At 45.4% G+C, this 17305-nt stretch overlaps 1 protein-coding gene across 1 annotated transcript in view; it reads left to right on the top strand.

Annotated features, from left to right (window-relative positions):
• JPH1 (junctophilin 1) overlaps positions 1-17305 on the top strand; it is a 183765-nt gene that overhangs the window by 125545 nt on the left and 40915 nt on the right. Inside the window, exon 3 of the mRNA XM_077270668.1 lies at positions 1865-1983. Within this exon, the coding sequence (XP_077126783.1) occupies positions 1865-1983 (119 nt within the window). The remainder of the gene's footprint in view (positions 1-1864; positions 1984-17305) is intronic.

Below are 17305 nucleotides of genomic sequence, written 5' to 3'. Positions count from 1 at the left end.
TGGTATTTGTTGCTGTTTTTGCTCCAGGTCTTTCAAAATAGAGCACATGATTGATTAATTTTGTGCACAATCAAAAATGTTTTTGTCTTTAATCTTTTCAGAGCAAAAAAAATAACACGTCCCACGAAAAACCCGCAACATTTGTGCAAAAAAAATCCTATTGTTCAAATAAATCACTCCAGGGGTAGGCAAAGTACATTTGTGCAAAATGTTGTCAAGTTGTTAAAAAGTCGCATTTGATGAATCGGTTTGAAACAAGATCGGGAAAATTAACTAAACAACCAAAGAAGACTTTATAAGAGGCAGAAATCCTTTGATGCATTTGTTGCAGATCAAAAGGTCATTAATTGGGAGTTATTGTGATGCAGGGATCACTCGAGATCGAAGTGTCAAGGATCAAAGGAGACTACACCACGTTGTAGCCCTCACATGCCACAAGAAACCACGGGCAGAGCAGCCATTATTTACTAAATTATTGTTTGGTCTGGATTGTGTGGATATGAAAAGGCACAAATACAGGGGTACAGCCAAGTTTTTAAATAAATGATTATTTTTTTAATTCATTACTAACCGGAAATAGAGGAATTGATTTTCCCTTTTCAAATATAAAGATTGGCGTCATCATGAAAACTTCTAACTTCTAAAAATGGATTCCCCTGACTTACAGGTTTTCTCACCTTATCAAATGGGTAGAATTCCAAAATGCTTGTGAAAACAAACAACTTTACAATTGACCTCTTATTGAAATCCTCTCTATTCTCAAGACCCGGAGGAATTTTTAATTCCTTTGTTTACTACTCGTTGACTTTGATACCGGCCACCTTTGCAGCTTATTAGCGGTGGCCAGACTTATGATTACGGAGCAAGCTATCTTTTTGTAATACAGCTGGCAAGCATTGCTTTTTAGATGGCCATATTGTTGAATCCGACTTGCTTCGGTGTCTGGTCCTCTGATGTTGTAGCATGGGAGCCTTTTGGCCAATGACTTAATGCTGCTGGTCTGAACTGAGATTTCTCAGGAGCACATTGCCCTCTAGTAAGCCAAGAGGCAGAGGAGCGACGTGCTCCCGAAGACAGAAGATGCAACAGTCCCTTTAATCCAAGCAAATGATATTTCTGTAATGGAAAGAGCAAACCATAAATGTGCACTAAGAATAACTCCCGGTGTAGTTTTGATATTCCATATGATTTTGATTATTTTCTTTTCTGTTCACTTGTTGTCATTATATCTACAAATTAATCATAATATGTAAAAAGTAATTGAAAGTGACTAGATATGTAGGGCAGCGGTCCTGTTCCCATCAGTCGTACCCCATTTACATTGATATCAGAATGGTAATTTCCAACCTAAGCATCTTTCAGAAAGTCACAGCTGGTACAGTAGGAGAGAGGACCCTGCCCGCGAGGGCTCACAATCTACAAATGTATGCCCAGCCTCAGCTATTATGCACAGATGTGGGCCGGAGATACCTCTGCCTTACAAAGTAAGCTGATCCTGGCATTCATTATCAGGTCCTCCTTTAGGGGAAATTCCAGCAGATATCTTTATGACGTGTCCGTGAGGTATATTTGTGGTGAGAGTAATGGAGGCGCACACCCAGGTGTCTACCACGAGTTTTCAGCCTCTGAATGGTCATGTCCCTGTGATGGCTTCGGTCATGTATGTTGACCAGGTCCTCTGCACACAATCTCCTGTTTGTTCCCGTTACACACCGGTGACATCTGTCCTTTGTCATCTTTCTGAGCAGACTGTTTGTTTTCCTATACTTGTCACCTGGTAAAGCCACGAAGGAGTGTGGACGTGCGCGTTACGTAACCCTCAGGCTGCCATGCCTTCGATAACCACATTTCTCCTCTGTTGTAGGACAGCTCATGCTCGTGCCAAGGGGGATGCTGCTGACCAGGCTAGCCAAGCTGCACGCCAGGAGTCTGACATTGCCAGGGCTGTGGCGCGAGAACTGTCACCAAGCTTCCACCAACCTGGTGAGGAAATCACCTTTTTTTTGGCTTTGTTTTTGTGTAGTGTCATTTTTTCATTAATCTCGTATGTCATTATGCAGCCATATTATTGTGGTATATGACTGGTATACCATGGATTAGCATGTCATACTGGTAAGTGAGGAGAACCTGATCACAATTCTAGAGCGTTGTGCTGTGTTCTCCGTGGTACGACCCCTCGGTAATGTGGCGCTTACCCCAGAGGAATCTGTAACACTGTCCTTCTCGTTATACGTGACGTGAGAGACGGTCCGACTCCTAACACCTCGGAGGGCACTCTGCTCTTTAGGTTGCACGTGTCCCAATCCCCATATCAAAAATCCCTTACACGCCACCTTCTACAAGCTGTGATGGCTATTAACTTGTGGCACCGGAAATCTGTCAACCCTCCAACTCCGGAAGAGTGACACGGGGAAGTGGCCCACAGTCATCGTATGTAGCGAGGAATTGCTCGGACCTCTGTAGATGCCAACCATATTACTAAAGGCTGGCCAGACTTAAGATATTAGTGACTCATACATAGGATAGACCATCAATATCAGATCGTGGGGGATCCACACCACGGCAGCCCCACAGACCAGCTGTTTTATCTCCAACAGTGGCCGATGAAAATTGTGAACAGAAATGGCACGGCACAGCTCCGTATGCTGTCTATTGGCCGTTCACTGGCGCGGTGGTTCAGCTCCATTTTCAGTTAATAGGAATTGATCTGCAGTACCTGTGAATGTCCACCACACAAGGAGTGGCACTGTGCTGTCCCAGTTCATTTCATCATTTACATCTGGCCACTGCTGGATCTAAAAAACAGGTGATCGGTTGGGTGCAAGGTGTGGACACACATGATCAGATATTCGATGGGTGCGATGTCTCCACCTGTGCTGTTAGTAAAAAGCATTATTTTACATCGCCACATGGTGCAGAACGTAACACTGACATATTTATCTTACTGATTCGCACCATATTGTCTCTTACATTGAGTGTAACTTACGCTACATCGGCTGTACAACCAGAACATTAAAGGAACGCATCGCTGAGCACCTCGCTAATGTACACAACAGCAATAGCACTTATTCTGTGAAACGTGGTTACAGCTTATAAGGGCGATACTTTGCAATTGTGTTTTTATTGCATTGAAAAAGTGATACATCCTATAAGGGGAGGTATTGGAAAAACCATCTGACTTAGGCTACTTTCACACTAGCGTTAACTGCAATCCGCCACAATGCGTCGTTTTGCCGAAAAAACGCATACTGCAAAAGTGCTTGCAGGATGCGTTTTTTCCCCATAGACTAACATTAAGCGACGTATTGCGACGGATTGACACACGTCGCACGACGGTTGCGCCGTGTTGTGGCGGACCGTCGGGACCAAAAAACGCTACATGTAACGTTTTTTGCTCACGACGGTCCGCTTTTTCCGACCGCGCATGCGCGGCCGGAACTCCGCCCCCACCTCCCCGCACTTCCCCGCACCTCACAATGGGGCAGCTGATGCGCTGGAAAAATGCATCCGCTGCACCCGTTGTGCGGCTGAGACAACGCTAGCGTTGGGAACCTCGGCCCGACGCTAGTGTGAAAGTAGCCTTACCAGACGCTTTCTGGATTTGGAATCTCAATACCAAATATCCATATGGAATGAATAATAAAACCGATCTGCCCTATATTTATAATATAATAATTGATTAGTATATATAAAAATGATCTGTTCTATATTTATTGATTAGGATATATAATAATGATCTGCTCCATATTGATTAGGATATATAATAATGATCTGCTCTATATTTATTGATTAGGATATACACTAATGATCTGCTCTATAATTATTGATTAGGATATATAATCATAACTAGCTGTTTCCAGCCAGCTAACGCTCGGCACGCACAGGAGCCTCGTGTGGTAATGTGCGGGGACGGAGCCTCGTGTGGTAATGTGTGGGGACGGAGCTTCGTGTGGTAATGTGGGGGACGGAGCATCGTGTGGTAATGTGGGGGGACGGAGCATTGTGTGGTAATGTGTGGGGACGCAGCCTCGTGAGGTAATGTGTGAGGACGGAGCCTCATGTGGTAATGTGTGGGGATGGAGCCTCGTGTGGTAATGTGCAGGGACGGAGCCTCGTGTGGTAATGTGTGGGGATGGAGCATCGTGTGGTAATGTGTGAGGACGGAGCCTCGTGTGGTAATGTGTGAGGACGGAGCCTCATGTGGTAATGTGTGGGGATGGAGCCTCGTGTGGTAATGTGCGGGGACGGAGCCTCGTGTGGTAATGTGTGAGGACGGAGCCTCGTGTGGTAATGTGTGGGGACGGAGCCTCATGTGGTAATGTGTGGGGATGGACCCTCGTGTGGTAATGTGGGGGGACGGAGCCTCGTGTGGTAATGTGTGGGGACGGAGCGTCGTGTGGTAATGTGTGGGGACGGAGCCTTGTGTGGTAATGTGTAGGGACGGAGCCTCATGTGGTAATGTGTGGGGATGGACCCTCGTGTGGTAATGTGGGGGGGACGGAGCCTCGTGTGGTAATGTGTGGGGACGGAGCCTCGTGTGGTAATGTGGGGGGCGGGATTGTGTGGTAATGTGGTGGGGGGCGGGATTATGTGTGGTAATGTGGTGGGGGGCGAGATTATGTGTGGTGATGTGGTGGAGGGGCGGGATTATGTGTGGTGGGGGCGGGATTATGTGTTGTGATGTGGTGGGGGGTGGGATTATGTGTGGTGGGGGGCGGGATTATGTTTGGTGATGTGGTGGGCAGGATTATGTGTGGTAAGGGGGCGGGATTATGTGTTGATGTGGGGGGCGGGATTATGTGTGGTGATGTGTTTAGGGTGCGGGATTATGTTTGGTGATGTGGTGGGGGGAGGGATTATGTGTGGTGAGGGGGCGGGATTATGTGGTGATGTGGTGGGGGGCGGGATTAACTGTGGTAATGTTGTGGGGGGCGGGATTATGTGTGGTAATAGGGTGGGGGGCAGGATTATGTGTGGTAATGGGGTAGGGAGCGGGATTATGTATGGTGATGTGGTGGGGGGCAGGATTATGTGTGGTGATGTGGGGGGGCGGGATTATGTGGTAATGTGGTGGGGGCGGGATTATGTGTGGTGGGGGGCGGGATTATGTGTGGTAATGGGGTGGGGGGTGGGATTATGTGTGGTAATGTGGGGGGTGGGATTATGTGTGGTAATGTGGTGGGGGGCGGGACTATGTGGTGATGTGGTGGGGGGCGGGATTATGTGTGGTAATATGGTGGGGGGCGGGATTAATTGTGGTAATGTGGGGGGCGGGATTATGTGTGGTGATGTGGTAGGGGCGGAGCTACTGTGCAGGGGGCGGCATTAGCGAGTAATCACGATGCCTCTTATATATATAGATGATCTGCTCTATATTTATTGATTAGGATATATATAATAATAATAATCTGCACTGTATGTATTGATTAGAATATATAATAATGATCTGCTCTATATTTATTAGGATATATGCTGATGTATCTTTCTTCCATAATGCCATCATTATTTCATTATTGTTATTTAGATTCTGCTCCCATGACTCTTCTCTATATCCCATGACTATGGCCGCCTGTGTGCGCCAGAAACGTGACAGGTTTTTGATGATTTTGGGGCTCTAATATTTTTAATGGTTTTTAAAATAAAATGTCTTGTATTTTATCAGATGGATGTGCCGGATTTTTCAATTCTACCATAATTCTGGCCATGATTAGATGTTGATGACTTACCAAAGAAAATGTAGAAAATCCCTATAATACATGGTTCACTGGTCTCCTTTCCAGTATTATTCTCTTTAGGTTAAAATGGTCGCCTCCTGGTGTAATGTTTGCTGACTTTCAGTCTTTACAGCACCTATTGAGCTTCTACTAATTAGTCAAACCTATAGTCCTGTCCTACAAGATCCGAGACTGCTGGCACAGCCACATGAATTCAGAGGATGGCAGTGCCTATTACCCATTCCCTATCCAAGTAGTGATATTTCCGGCATTGTCACTCTCCCCAAAGTCTGTGGTCAGTATGAAAGAAGCAGAATTCTGTGGCAGTTTCCAAGTTTCCCACAGATGGAAGGAGATTGAGCACGCATGTGCAGAAACATGACCTGCCTCGCCTGGGTTCAGTATCGCTGTGCGTTTCTTACCGTACCGTCACCAGGTCGGGGCTGCAGGGTGCGCCCTGCTGGGTTCACCGAGTCTTTATATTCCTTAGTAAGATGTATCGGAAGTTGGTGGAACAAATCCATAGGTAAAACCCGAAAAGATCCCGTGCCAAAACCCAAAAGAGAAACAAACCAGAAGCTTAGCATTGTCTCGCCTAATGAGCAGATTTCCTTGTGGCTCTTTCCCGGTGTCAGACCTGATCTGACGCTCTCCCCGGCTTACTACATGCTCCTCATTCACACATACAATCATTGCTACATTTGTGTCACGTTAAATGATACAATTTATGTCACTTTAGTCAAAGCTGACACATTGTGATCGCTCACAAACAGTAAGCTTGAGCAGGCATCACAGAGAGTGGCTGATCGGGTGCAAGGCGGCGGTATTCATTCATCTGTACAGTCCATGACGAAGGAAAGATATGCTGCATGTTTCTCAAGACCGCCATGCACCTCGCTGTAGACCCCCATAAACACTAAATAAGTTGACTGAACCTAACAAAATCTGATGTGTATGGGGGCTTCTGACTCTTCTCTGGCAGATATCAAGTGAGATTAGGATCGTTCAGTTGGAATATACGTACAGTACAGACCAAAAGTTTGGACACACCTTCTCATTTAAAGATTTTTCTGTATTTTCATGACTATGAAAATTGTACATTCACACTGAAGGCATCAAAACTATGAATTAACACATGTGGAATTATATACTTAACAAAAAAGTGTGAAACAACAGAAATTATGTCTTATATTCTAGGTTCTTCAAAGTAGCCACCTTTTGCTTTGATGACTGCTTTGCACACGCTTGGCATTCTCTTGATGAGCTTTAAAACGTTGTCACCGGGAATGGTCTTCCAACAATCTTGAAGGAGTTCCCAGAGATGCTTAGCACTTGTTGGCCCTTTTGCCTTCACTCTGCGGTCCAGCTCACCCCAAGCCATCTCGATTGGATTCAGTTCTGGTGACTGTGGAGGCCAGGTCATCTAGCGTAGCACCCCATCACTCTCCTTCTTGGTCAAATAGCCCTTACACAGCTTGGAGGTGTGTTTGGGGTCACTGTCCTGTTGAAAAATAAATGATGGTCCAACTAAACGCAAACCGGATGGAATAGCATGCCGCTGCAAGATGCTGTGGTAGCCATGCTAGTTCAGTATGCCTTCAATTTTGAATAAATCCCCAACAGTGTCACCAGCAAAGCACCCCCACACCATCACACCTCCTCCTCCATGCTTCATGGTGGGAACCAGGCATGTGGAGTCCATCCGTTCGCCTTTTCTGCGTCGCACAAAGACACGGTGGTTGGAACCAAAGATCTCAAATTTGGACTCATCAGACCAAAGCACAGATTTCCACTGGTCTAATGTCCATTCCTTGTGTTCTTTAGCCCAAACAAGTATCTTCTGCTTGTTGCCTGTCCTTAGCAGTGGTTTCCTAGCAGCTATTTTACCATGAAGGCCTGCTGCACAAAGTCTCCTCTTAACAGTTGTTGTAGAGGTGTGTCTGCTGCTAGAACTCTGTGTGGCATTGACCTGGTCTCTAATCTGAGCTGCTGTTAACCTGCAATTTCTGAGGCTGGTGACTCAGATAAACTTATCCTCAGAAGCAGAGGTGACTCTTGGTCTTCCTTTCCTGGGGCCGTCCTCATGTGAGCCAGTTTAATTGTAGCGCTTGATGGTTTTGCCACTGCACTTGGGGACACTTTCAAAATTTTCCCAATTTTTCGGACTGACTGACCTTCATTTCTTAAAGTAATGATGGCCACTTGTTTTTCTTAATTTAGCTGCTTTCTTCTTGCCATAATACAAATTCTAACAGTCTATTCAGTAGGACTATCAGCTGTGTATCCACCAGACTTCTGCACAATACAACTGATAGTCCCAACCCCATTTATAAGGCAAGAAATCCCACTTATTAAACCTGATGAAGTGAAAACCATTCCCGGTGACTACCTCTTGTGTTGTGAACTCTGTTTCCGGGCTCCCTCCTGTGGTCGTGAGTGGTACTGTGTGAGTTCTCTCTTTGGGCTCCCCCTGGTGGCTCTTTTTGTTATTCTGCAGGTTTCTGGCTGGGATCAGCTGTCTCGTCATCTGCTAGTCAGGTTTCCTATTTAATTCACCTGGTCCTTCATTCCTTGCCTGTTGTCGTTGTATTTAGTGCTATTCTGATTCCTCCTGTCTACATCCGTTATCAGTCTCTCCAAGAGAAGCTAAGTTCTGTTTGCTTATTCTTGCTCATCTGTGTTCAATATGTTTCCTAGAATTTGATGAGTTTTGTCCAGCTTGCTAATATGTGATATCTCTGCTTGCTGGTAGCTCTGGGGTGCTGAGTTGCTCCCCCCACATCGTTAGTTGGTGTGGGGGTTCTCGCATTCTCTGTGTGGATATTTTTATATAGGGTTTTTTACTGACCGCACAGATCCCTTGCTATTTTCTGCTATCTAGTGTTAGCGGGCCTCATTTGCTTAACCTGTTTCATCTCTGCGTTTGTCTTTTCCTCTTAACTCACCGTTATTATTTGTAGGGGGCTTCCTATATCTTTGGGGTTATTTCTCTGAGGCAAGTAAGGTCTTACTTTCTCTTTAGGGGTAGTCAGTTTCTCAGGCCGTGAAGAGACGTCTAGGATTTCAGGAAACGTTCCACGGCTACCTATAGTGTGTGCGGTTAGGATCAGGTTTGCGGTCAGTCCAGTTACCACATCCCCAGAGCTCGTCCTATTATCTCTGACTTAGCTGGTTAGATTTGTGATCCTAAGCCACTGAGGATCATAACAGTACAACAGGGCCAAAAGTGTTAAATGCATCGCAAAAGTGGGATAAGAGAAATCCTGAGTTCAATTTTTTTTTTTTCTGCTCTGCAGTGTGTCCTGCTTCTCTCCTCCCCTTAATCTCTGGGTGGCTCTGAATTTAGCTGTAGACATGGATATTCAGAGTTTGACTTCTAGTGTGGATCATCTTACTGCAAGAGTACAAAGCATTCAGGATTATGTTATTCATAGTCCTATGTTAGAGCCTAAAATACCTATTCCTGAGCTGTTTTCTGGTGATAGATCTAGGTTTTTGAATTTTAAGTATAATTGCAAGTTATTCCTTTCTTTGAAACCTCGTTCCTCGGGTGATCCTGCTCAGCAAGTTAAAATTATTATTTCCTTGTTACGTGGCGACCCACAGGATTGGGCTTTCTCACTGGCGCCAGGAGATCCTGCATTGCTTAATGTGGATTCGTTTTTTCTGGCGCTTGGATTGCTTTATGAGGAACCTAATCTTGAGGACCAGGCAGAAAAAGCTTTGCTGGCCCTCTCTCAGGGTCAGGATGAAGCGGAGGTCTATTGTCAGAAATTTAGGAAATGGTCAGTGCTTACTCAATGGAATGAGTGTGCCCTGGCGGCAATTTTCAGAAAAGGTCTTTCTGAAGCTCTTAAAAATATTATGGTGGGGATCCCCATGCCTGCGAGTCTGAATGAGTCAATGGCTTTGGCCATTCAGATTGATCGGCGTTTGCGGGAGCGCAAACCTGTGCACCATCTGGCGGTGTTTTTTGAACAGAAACCTGAGTCTATGCAATGTGATAGGATTCTGACCAGAATTGAACGGCAAATTCATAGACGTCAGAATGGGTTGTGCTTTTACTGTGGTGATTCAGCTCATGTTATCTCAGCATGCTCTAAGGGCACAAAAAACTTTGCTAAATCTGTCACCATTGGTACTGTACAGCCTAAATTCATTTTGTCTGTTACTTTGATTTGCTCTCTGTCATCTTACTCTGTTATGGCGTTTGTGGCGTTTGTAGATTCAGGTGCTGCCCTGAATCTGATGGATTTGTCATTTGCCTAGCGCTGTGGTTTTATCCTTGAGCCATTACAGTTCCCTATTCCATTGAAGGGAATTGATGCTACACCATTGGCCAAGAATAAACCTCAATACTGGACTCAAGTGACCATGTGTATGACTCCTGCACATCAGGAGGTGATTCGCTTTCTTGTGTTATATAATTTGCATGACGTTGTCGTGTTGGGTCTGCCATGGTTGCAGGCTCATAATCCAGTCCTGGAGTGGAAAGCAATGTCTGTGTTGAGTTGGGGTTGCCAGGGAATTCATGGCGATGCTCCCTTGGTATCAATTGCTTCCTCTACTCCTTCTGAAGTCCCTGAGTTTTTGTCGGACTACCAGGATGTATTTGATGAGCCCAAATCCAGTGCCCTACCTCCTCATAGGGATTGTGATTGTGCTATAAATTTGATTCCTGGTAGTAAGTTCCCTAAGGGACGACTGTTTAATTTGTCTGTACCAGAGCATGCCGCTATGCGGAGCTATGTAAAAGAGTATTTGGAGAAGGGATATATTCGCCCCTCCTCGTCCCCTCTTGGTGCGGGATTCTTTTTTGTGGCCAAGAAGGATGGTTCGTTGAGACCCTGTATAGATTATCGCCTTCTAAATAAGATCACGGTCAAATTCCAGTATCCCTTACCATTGTTGTCTGATCTGTTTGCTCGGATTAGGGGGTCTAGTTGGTTCACCAAGATAGATCTTCGCGGTGCGTATAATCTTGTGCGTATAAAGCAGGGCGATGAATGGAAAACAGCATTTAATATGCCCGAAGGCCATTTTGAGTACTTGGTGATGCCTTTTGGACGTTCTAATGCCCCTTCTGTGTTTCAGTCCTTCATGCACGATATCTTCCGAGAATATCTGGATAAATTTATGATTGTGTATCTGGATGATATTTTGGTCTTTTCAGAGGATTGGGAATCCCATGTGAAGCAGGTCAGGATGGTATTTCAGGTCCTGCGTGCCAATACCTTATTTGTGAAGGGTTCCAAATGTCTCTTCGGAGTCCAGAAAGTTTCCTTTTTGGGCTTTATTTTTTCTCCTTCTTCTATTGAGATGGACCCAGTCAAGGTCCAGGCTATTCATGATTGGACTCAACCTACGTCGGTTAAGAGTCTTCAGAAGTTCTTGGGTTTTGCTAATTTTTACCGTCGCTTCATTGCTAATTTTTCTGGTGTGGTTAAACCTTTGACGGATTTGACCAACAAGGGTTCTGATGTGACTAACTGGTCTCCTGCGGCCGTTGAGGCCTTTCAGGAGCTGAAGCGCCGGTTTTCTTTGGCTCCAGTTTTATGTCAGCCAGATGTCTCTCTTCCCTTCCAGGTCGAGGTTGATGCTTCTGAAATTGGAGCAGGGGCTGTTTTGTCACAGAGAAGCTCTGATTGCTCTGTGATGAAGCCATGTGCCTTCTTTTCAAAAAAATGTTCGCCGGCTGAGCGAAATTATGATGTTGGTAATCGGGAGTTGTTGGCAATGAAGTGGGCATTTGAGGAGTGGCGACACTGGCTAGAGGGAGCTAAGCATCGTGTGGTGGTCTTGACTGATCATAAAAATTTGATTTATCTTGAATCGGCCAAGCGGTTGAATCCTAGACAGGCTCGTTGGTCGTTGTTTTTCTCACGTTTCGATTTCGTGGTCTCGTACCTTCCTGGTTCGAAGAACGTGAAGGCTGATGCTCTTTCTAGGAGTTTTGTGCCTGACTCCCCTGGAGTTCCTGAGCCGGCTGGTATCCTCAAAGAGGGGGTAATTTTGTCTGCCATTTCCCCAGATTTGCGACGGGTGTTACAGGAATTTCAGGCGGATAGACCTGACCGTTGTCCATCAGAGAGACTGTTTGTCCCAGATAGATGGACCAGCAGAGTTATTTCCGAGGTCCATTCTTCGGTGTTGGCGGGTCATCCTGGGATTTTTGGCACCAGAGATTTGGTGGCTAGATCTTTCTGGTGGCCTTCTTTGTCGCGGGATGTGCGTTCCTTTGTGCAGTCCTGTGGGACTTGTGCTCGGGCTAAGCCTTGCTGTTCTCGTGCCAGTGGGTTGCTTTTGCCTTTGCCGGTTCCTAAGAGGCCTTGGACGCATATTTCCATGGATTTTATTTCGGATCTTCCGGTCTCTCAGAGAATGTCTGTCATCTGGGTGGTTTGTGATCGTTTTTCTAAAATGGTCCATTTGGTGCCCTTGCCTAAGTTGCCTTCCTCCTCCGATTTGGTTCCGCTATTTTTTCAGAATGTGGTTCGTCTGCACGGCATCCCTGAAAACATTGTGTCTGACAGAGGATCCCAGTTTGTGTCCAGATTTTGGCGTTCCTTTTGTGCTAAGATGGGCATTGATTTATCTTTTTCGTCGGCCTTCCATCCTCAGATGAATGGCCAAACCGAGCGAACTAATCAGACCTTGGAAACTTATTTGAGATGTTTTGTTTCTGCTGACCAGGATGATTGGGTGACTTTTTTGCCATTGGCCGAGTTTGCCCTTAATAACAGGGCTAGTTCGGCTACTTTGGTTTTGCCTTTTTTTTATAATTCTGGTTTTCATCCTCGTTTTTCCTCGGGTCAGGTTGAGTCTTCTGACTGTCCTGGGGTGGATTCTGTGGTGGATAGGTTGCAGCTGATTTGGAACCATGTGGTGGACAATTTGACGTTGTCACAAGAGAAGGCTCAGCGCTTTGCTAACCGTCGTCGCTGTGTGGGTCTTCGACTTCGTGTGGGGGATTTGGTGTGGTTGTCTTCTCGTTATGTTCCTATGAAGGTTTCTTCTCCTAAGTTTAAACCTCGTTTTATCGGTCCTTATAAAATTTTGGAAATCCTCAACCCTGTGTCATTTCGTTTGGACCTCCCGGCATCGTTTACCATCCATAATGTGTTCCATAGGTCTTTGTTGCGGAGGTATGTGGTGCCTGTGGTTCCTTCTGTTGAGCCTCCTGCTCCGGTGCTGGTTGAGGGAGAATTGGAATACGTGGTGGAGAAGATCTTGGATTCTCGTATTTCAAGACGGAGGCTTCAGTATTTGGTTAAGTGGAAGGGCTATGGTCAGGAGGATAATTCCTGGGTTGTCGCCTCTGATGTTCATGCGGCCGATTTGGTTCGTGCCTTCCATGTGGCTCACCCTGATCGCCCTGGGGGTTCTGGTGAGGGTTCGGTGGCCCCTCCTCAAGGGGGGGGTACTGTTGTGAACTCTGTTTCCGGGCTCCCTCCTGTGGTCGTGAGTGGTACTGTGTGAGTTCTCTCTTTGGGCTCCCCCTGGTGGCTCTTTTTGTTATTCTGCAGGTTTCTGGCTAGGATCAGCTGTCTCGTCATCTGCTAGTCAGGTTTCCTATTTAATTCACCTGGTCCTTCATTCCTTGCCTGTTGTCGTTGTATTCAGTGCTATTCTGATTCCTCCTGTCTACATCCGTTATCAGTCTCTCCAAGAGAAGCTAAGTTCTGTTTGCTTATTCTTGCTCATCTGTGTTCAATATGTTTCCTAGAATTTGATGAGTTTTGTCCAGCTTGCTAATATGTGATATCTCTGCTTGCTGGTAGCTCTGGGGTGCTGAGTTGCTCCCCCAACATCGTTAGTTGGTGTGGGGGTTCTCGCATTCTCTGCGTGGATATTTTTGTATAGGGTTTTTTACTGACCGCACAGATCCCTTGCTAGTTTCTGCTATCTAGTGTTAGCGGGCCTCATTTGCTTAACCTGTTTCATCTCTGCGTTTGTCTTTTCCTCTTAACTCACCGTTATTATTTGTGGGGGACTTCCTATATCTTTGGGGTTATTTCTCTGAGGCAAGTGAGGTCTTACTTTCTCTTTAGGGGTAGTCAGTTTCTCAGGCCGTGAAGAGACGTCTAGGATTTCAGGAAACGTTCCACGGCTACCTATAGTGTGTGCGGTTAGGATCAGGTTTGCGGTCAGTCCAGTTACCACATCCCCAGAGCTCGTCCTATTATCTCTGACTAAGGCTACGTTCACATTTGCGTTGTGCGCCGCAGCGTCGGCGCCGCAGCGCACAACGCAAACAAAAACGCGGCAAAACGCACGCTAAAACGCTGCGTTTTGCGCCGCATGCGTCCTTTTTGGCCGAAAGTTGGACGCAAAAAAAATGCAACTTGATGCGTTTCTTGCGTCCAACGCTTGCGGCCATGCGGCGCAAAACGCAGCACAACGCATGTCCATGCGCCCCCATGTTAAATATAGGGGCGCATGACGCATGCGGCGCCCGACGCTGCGGCGCTGACCGCAAATGTGAACGTAGCCTTAGCTGGTTAGATTTGTGATCCTAAGCCACTGAGGATCATAACACTCTTGAAGCTCATCAAGAGAATGCCAAGAGTGTGCAAAGCAGTCATCAAAGCAAAAGGTGGCTACTTTGAAGAACCTAGAATATAAGACATAATTTCAGTTGTTTCACACTTTTTTGTTGAGTATATAATTCCACGTCTTAATTAATAGTTTTGATGCCTTCAGTGTGAATGTACAATTTTCATAGTCATGAAAATACAGAAAAATCTTTAAATGAGAAGGTGTGTCCAAACTTTTGGTCTGTACTGTACATATGTCTGATCCTTTCAGGGGAGAAAAGCCGCCACCAGACACTCTCCCCACTGCCAGTTAAAAAATACATAACTGCTCCCTCTATCCAAGATTTTATGTGTATGGGGTTTCAAGAAAGACACCAATCAACCGACTTTTATCATTTTTGTCTATGGGGCTAAGAACTAACAGGTAAGGCCTCTTTCACACTTCCGTCTTTCAGCTCCCGTCGAAATACGTCGATTTTTGAAAATGCAGGATCCTGCATTTTCCCATAGACTTGTATTAGCGACGTATCACGACGGATGGGCACACGTTTCGTCTGTCGTGCACTGGATCCTGTGGAATTTGATGGCCCGTCTCTGGCTACTTTCACACTTTCATCTTTTCAGATCCGTTGCAATGCGTCGTTTTGGGAAAAAAACAGATCCTGCAAATGTGCCCGCAGGATCCGTTTTTTTCCATAGACTTGTATTAGTGACGGATGGCCACACGTCGCATCCGTCGTGCGACGGATCTGTCGTGTTTTGGCGGACCGTCGTCTGGAAAAAACGTTCAATGTAACGTTTTTTGTCTGCGTCGGGAAAATGTGTCGCGACGGATCCTGTGGCATACGTCGTTGACTAGAATGGAAGCCTATGGACGCAGGATCTGTCGCTGACCGTCACACACTGGAATCAGCAACAGATCCAGTTTTTCCCCTCTGAACATGCCCCAGGAAAAAATCTCTCGCTCTCTCTCTTCCTCTCTCTTTCCCTCTCTCTCTCTCGTCCCTAGACATTTATTTTCCCGGAATTTGTGGACGACCCATCCGTCATTACACTGGATGCGTCGCACACGTTTTTCACTATTTTCATGACGTCCGTCGATCCGTCATTTTGCTGCTCTACGATGGACACAAAAAAACGGAAGTGTGAAAGAGGCCTTTTCCAAAAAATGTTCCATGAAACGTTTTTGTCTGCAGTGGAAAAACGTCCCCCGACGTCTCCTGCTGCATACGTCGTCACACAGAATGGGAGCCTATGGACACTGGATCCTGCGCACACTGTGAAACGCAGGAATCCAGTGACGGATGAAGTTTTTACATCTGAGCATGCCTGGAAGCATATTCCAACCCAGGGAAAAGTCTCTCTCTCTCTCTCTCATCAAGAGAATGCCACGAGTGTGCAAAGCAGTCATCAAAGCAAAAGGTGGCTACTTTGAAGAACCTATAATATAAGACATAATTTCAGTTGTTTCACACTTTAAGTATATAATTCCACATGTGTTAATTTATAGTTTTGATGCCTTCAGTGTGAATGTACAATTTTCATAGTCATGAAAATACAGAAAAATCTTTAAATGAGAAGGTGTGTCCAAACCTTTGGTCTGTACTGTACCTGCCTGTTATTTCTTAGTGCCATGCACAAAAATATTAAGTGTCCCGGATAACAACCCCTTTAAAGGCTTTTCTTTATATGTAGTAGTTTCATCTGTCAGAGCCCTGTAAATTCCTTTTTGCATAAATAATTTTTAACTAACACTATTTCATTTATTAGGCTTCCCTTCATGCTCTGCCTTAGGTCGGGGTCAGCTAGTATTGATTTTTAAATGGCAGATGTCAGACCCCAATGGCCAGTGAGACATCGACATTAACGGAAGGGTTACATTTGTTCTACTTGCCATAACTGTCCTAAAGGAATTGTCCAGGCTAAAGATACTGAAAAGCATCCTAGCATAGGTCATCAATTTCAAATCAGTGGGGATCCGACACCCGGCAGCTCCAGCAATCAGATAATACCAGCTCTGCCAACGGCTGCTTGTAGTCAGTGAAAAGCACTACACTGTGTTCCAAATTATTATGCAAATAATATTTCCTCCTATTTTCTCTAAATTACCTATCTGAATTGCAGTCATTGTTATTTTCCAGTCATCCACTATTCTAGTATAATTGCAATGTTTTGGAACAAACTGCCTATGAAAACAGTATCTTTAAAAAAAAAATAAACACTCAAAATGCATGTTCCAAATTATTATGCACAGCAGAGTTTTCAACCTTTTTTATTTTATTTTGAACAAAAAAATGGTCAATTGTGAAGTTATAAGCATCATCAGCTTATTACAAAATAAAATCAAACAGTTTTCAAGTGAAAACTTTATTCTAGGTGATGTTACATTTGCACATAGGACCCCTTGTTCGAAAGAAGCTTCTGAACTCTCTCGTCCATTGAATTTCTCAGTTTTTGGATGGTTCTGCTTCAATTGTTTTGCATGTGGACAGAATACCCTCCCAGAGCTGTTGCTTAGATGTGAACTGCCTCCCGCCATCATACACTCCTTTTGATGATGCTCCAGAGGTTCTCAATGGGGTTGAGGTCAGGGGAAGATGGTGGTCACACCATAAGTTTGTCCTCTTTTATGCCCATAGCAGCCAGAGATGCAGATGTGTTTTTTGCAGCATGAGACGGTGCATTATCATGCATGAAAATGATCTTGCTGTGGAAAGCACGGTTCTTCCTCTTGAACCATGGCAGGAAGTGTTTTAGAAACTCCACATAGATTATGGAGTTCATCTTTACCCCTTCAGGGATCATAAAGGGGCCGACAATCTCTCTCCCCATGATTCCAGCCCAAAACATTACTCCACCTCCTCCTTGTTGGCGCCTTAGCCGTGTTTTCATGGGGTGTCCATCAACCAGCCATCCTCCACTCCATCCATCTGGACCATCGAGCGTTGCACGGCACTCATCGGTGAACAAAACCGTTTGGAAGTCAGTCTTCATGTATCGTTTGGCCCACTGGAGCTGTTTCTGCTTGTGTGCAGTGGATAGAGGTGGTCGACA

Source organism: Ranitomeya variabilis, chromosome 6, assembly GCF_051348905.1.
Source record: "Ranitomeya variabilis isolate aRanVar5 chromosome 6, aRanVar5.hap1, whole genome shotgun sequence".
Taxonomy (NCBI): Eukaryota; Metazoa; Chordata; class Amphibia; order Anura; family Dendrobatidae; genus Ranitomeya; species Ranitomeya variabilis.
This window is presented reverse-complemented; position numbering and strand designations above follow the sequence as displayed.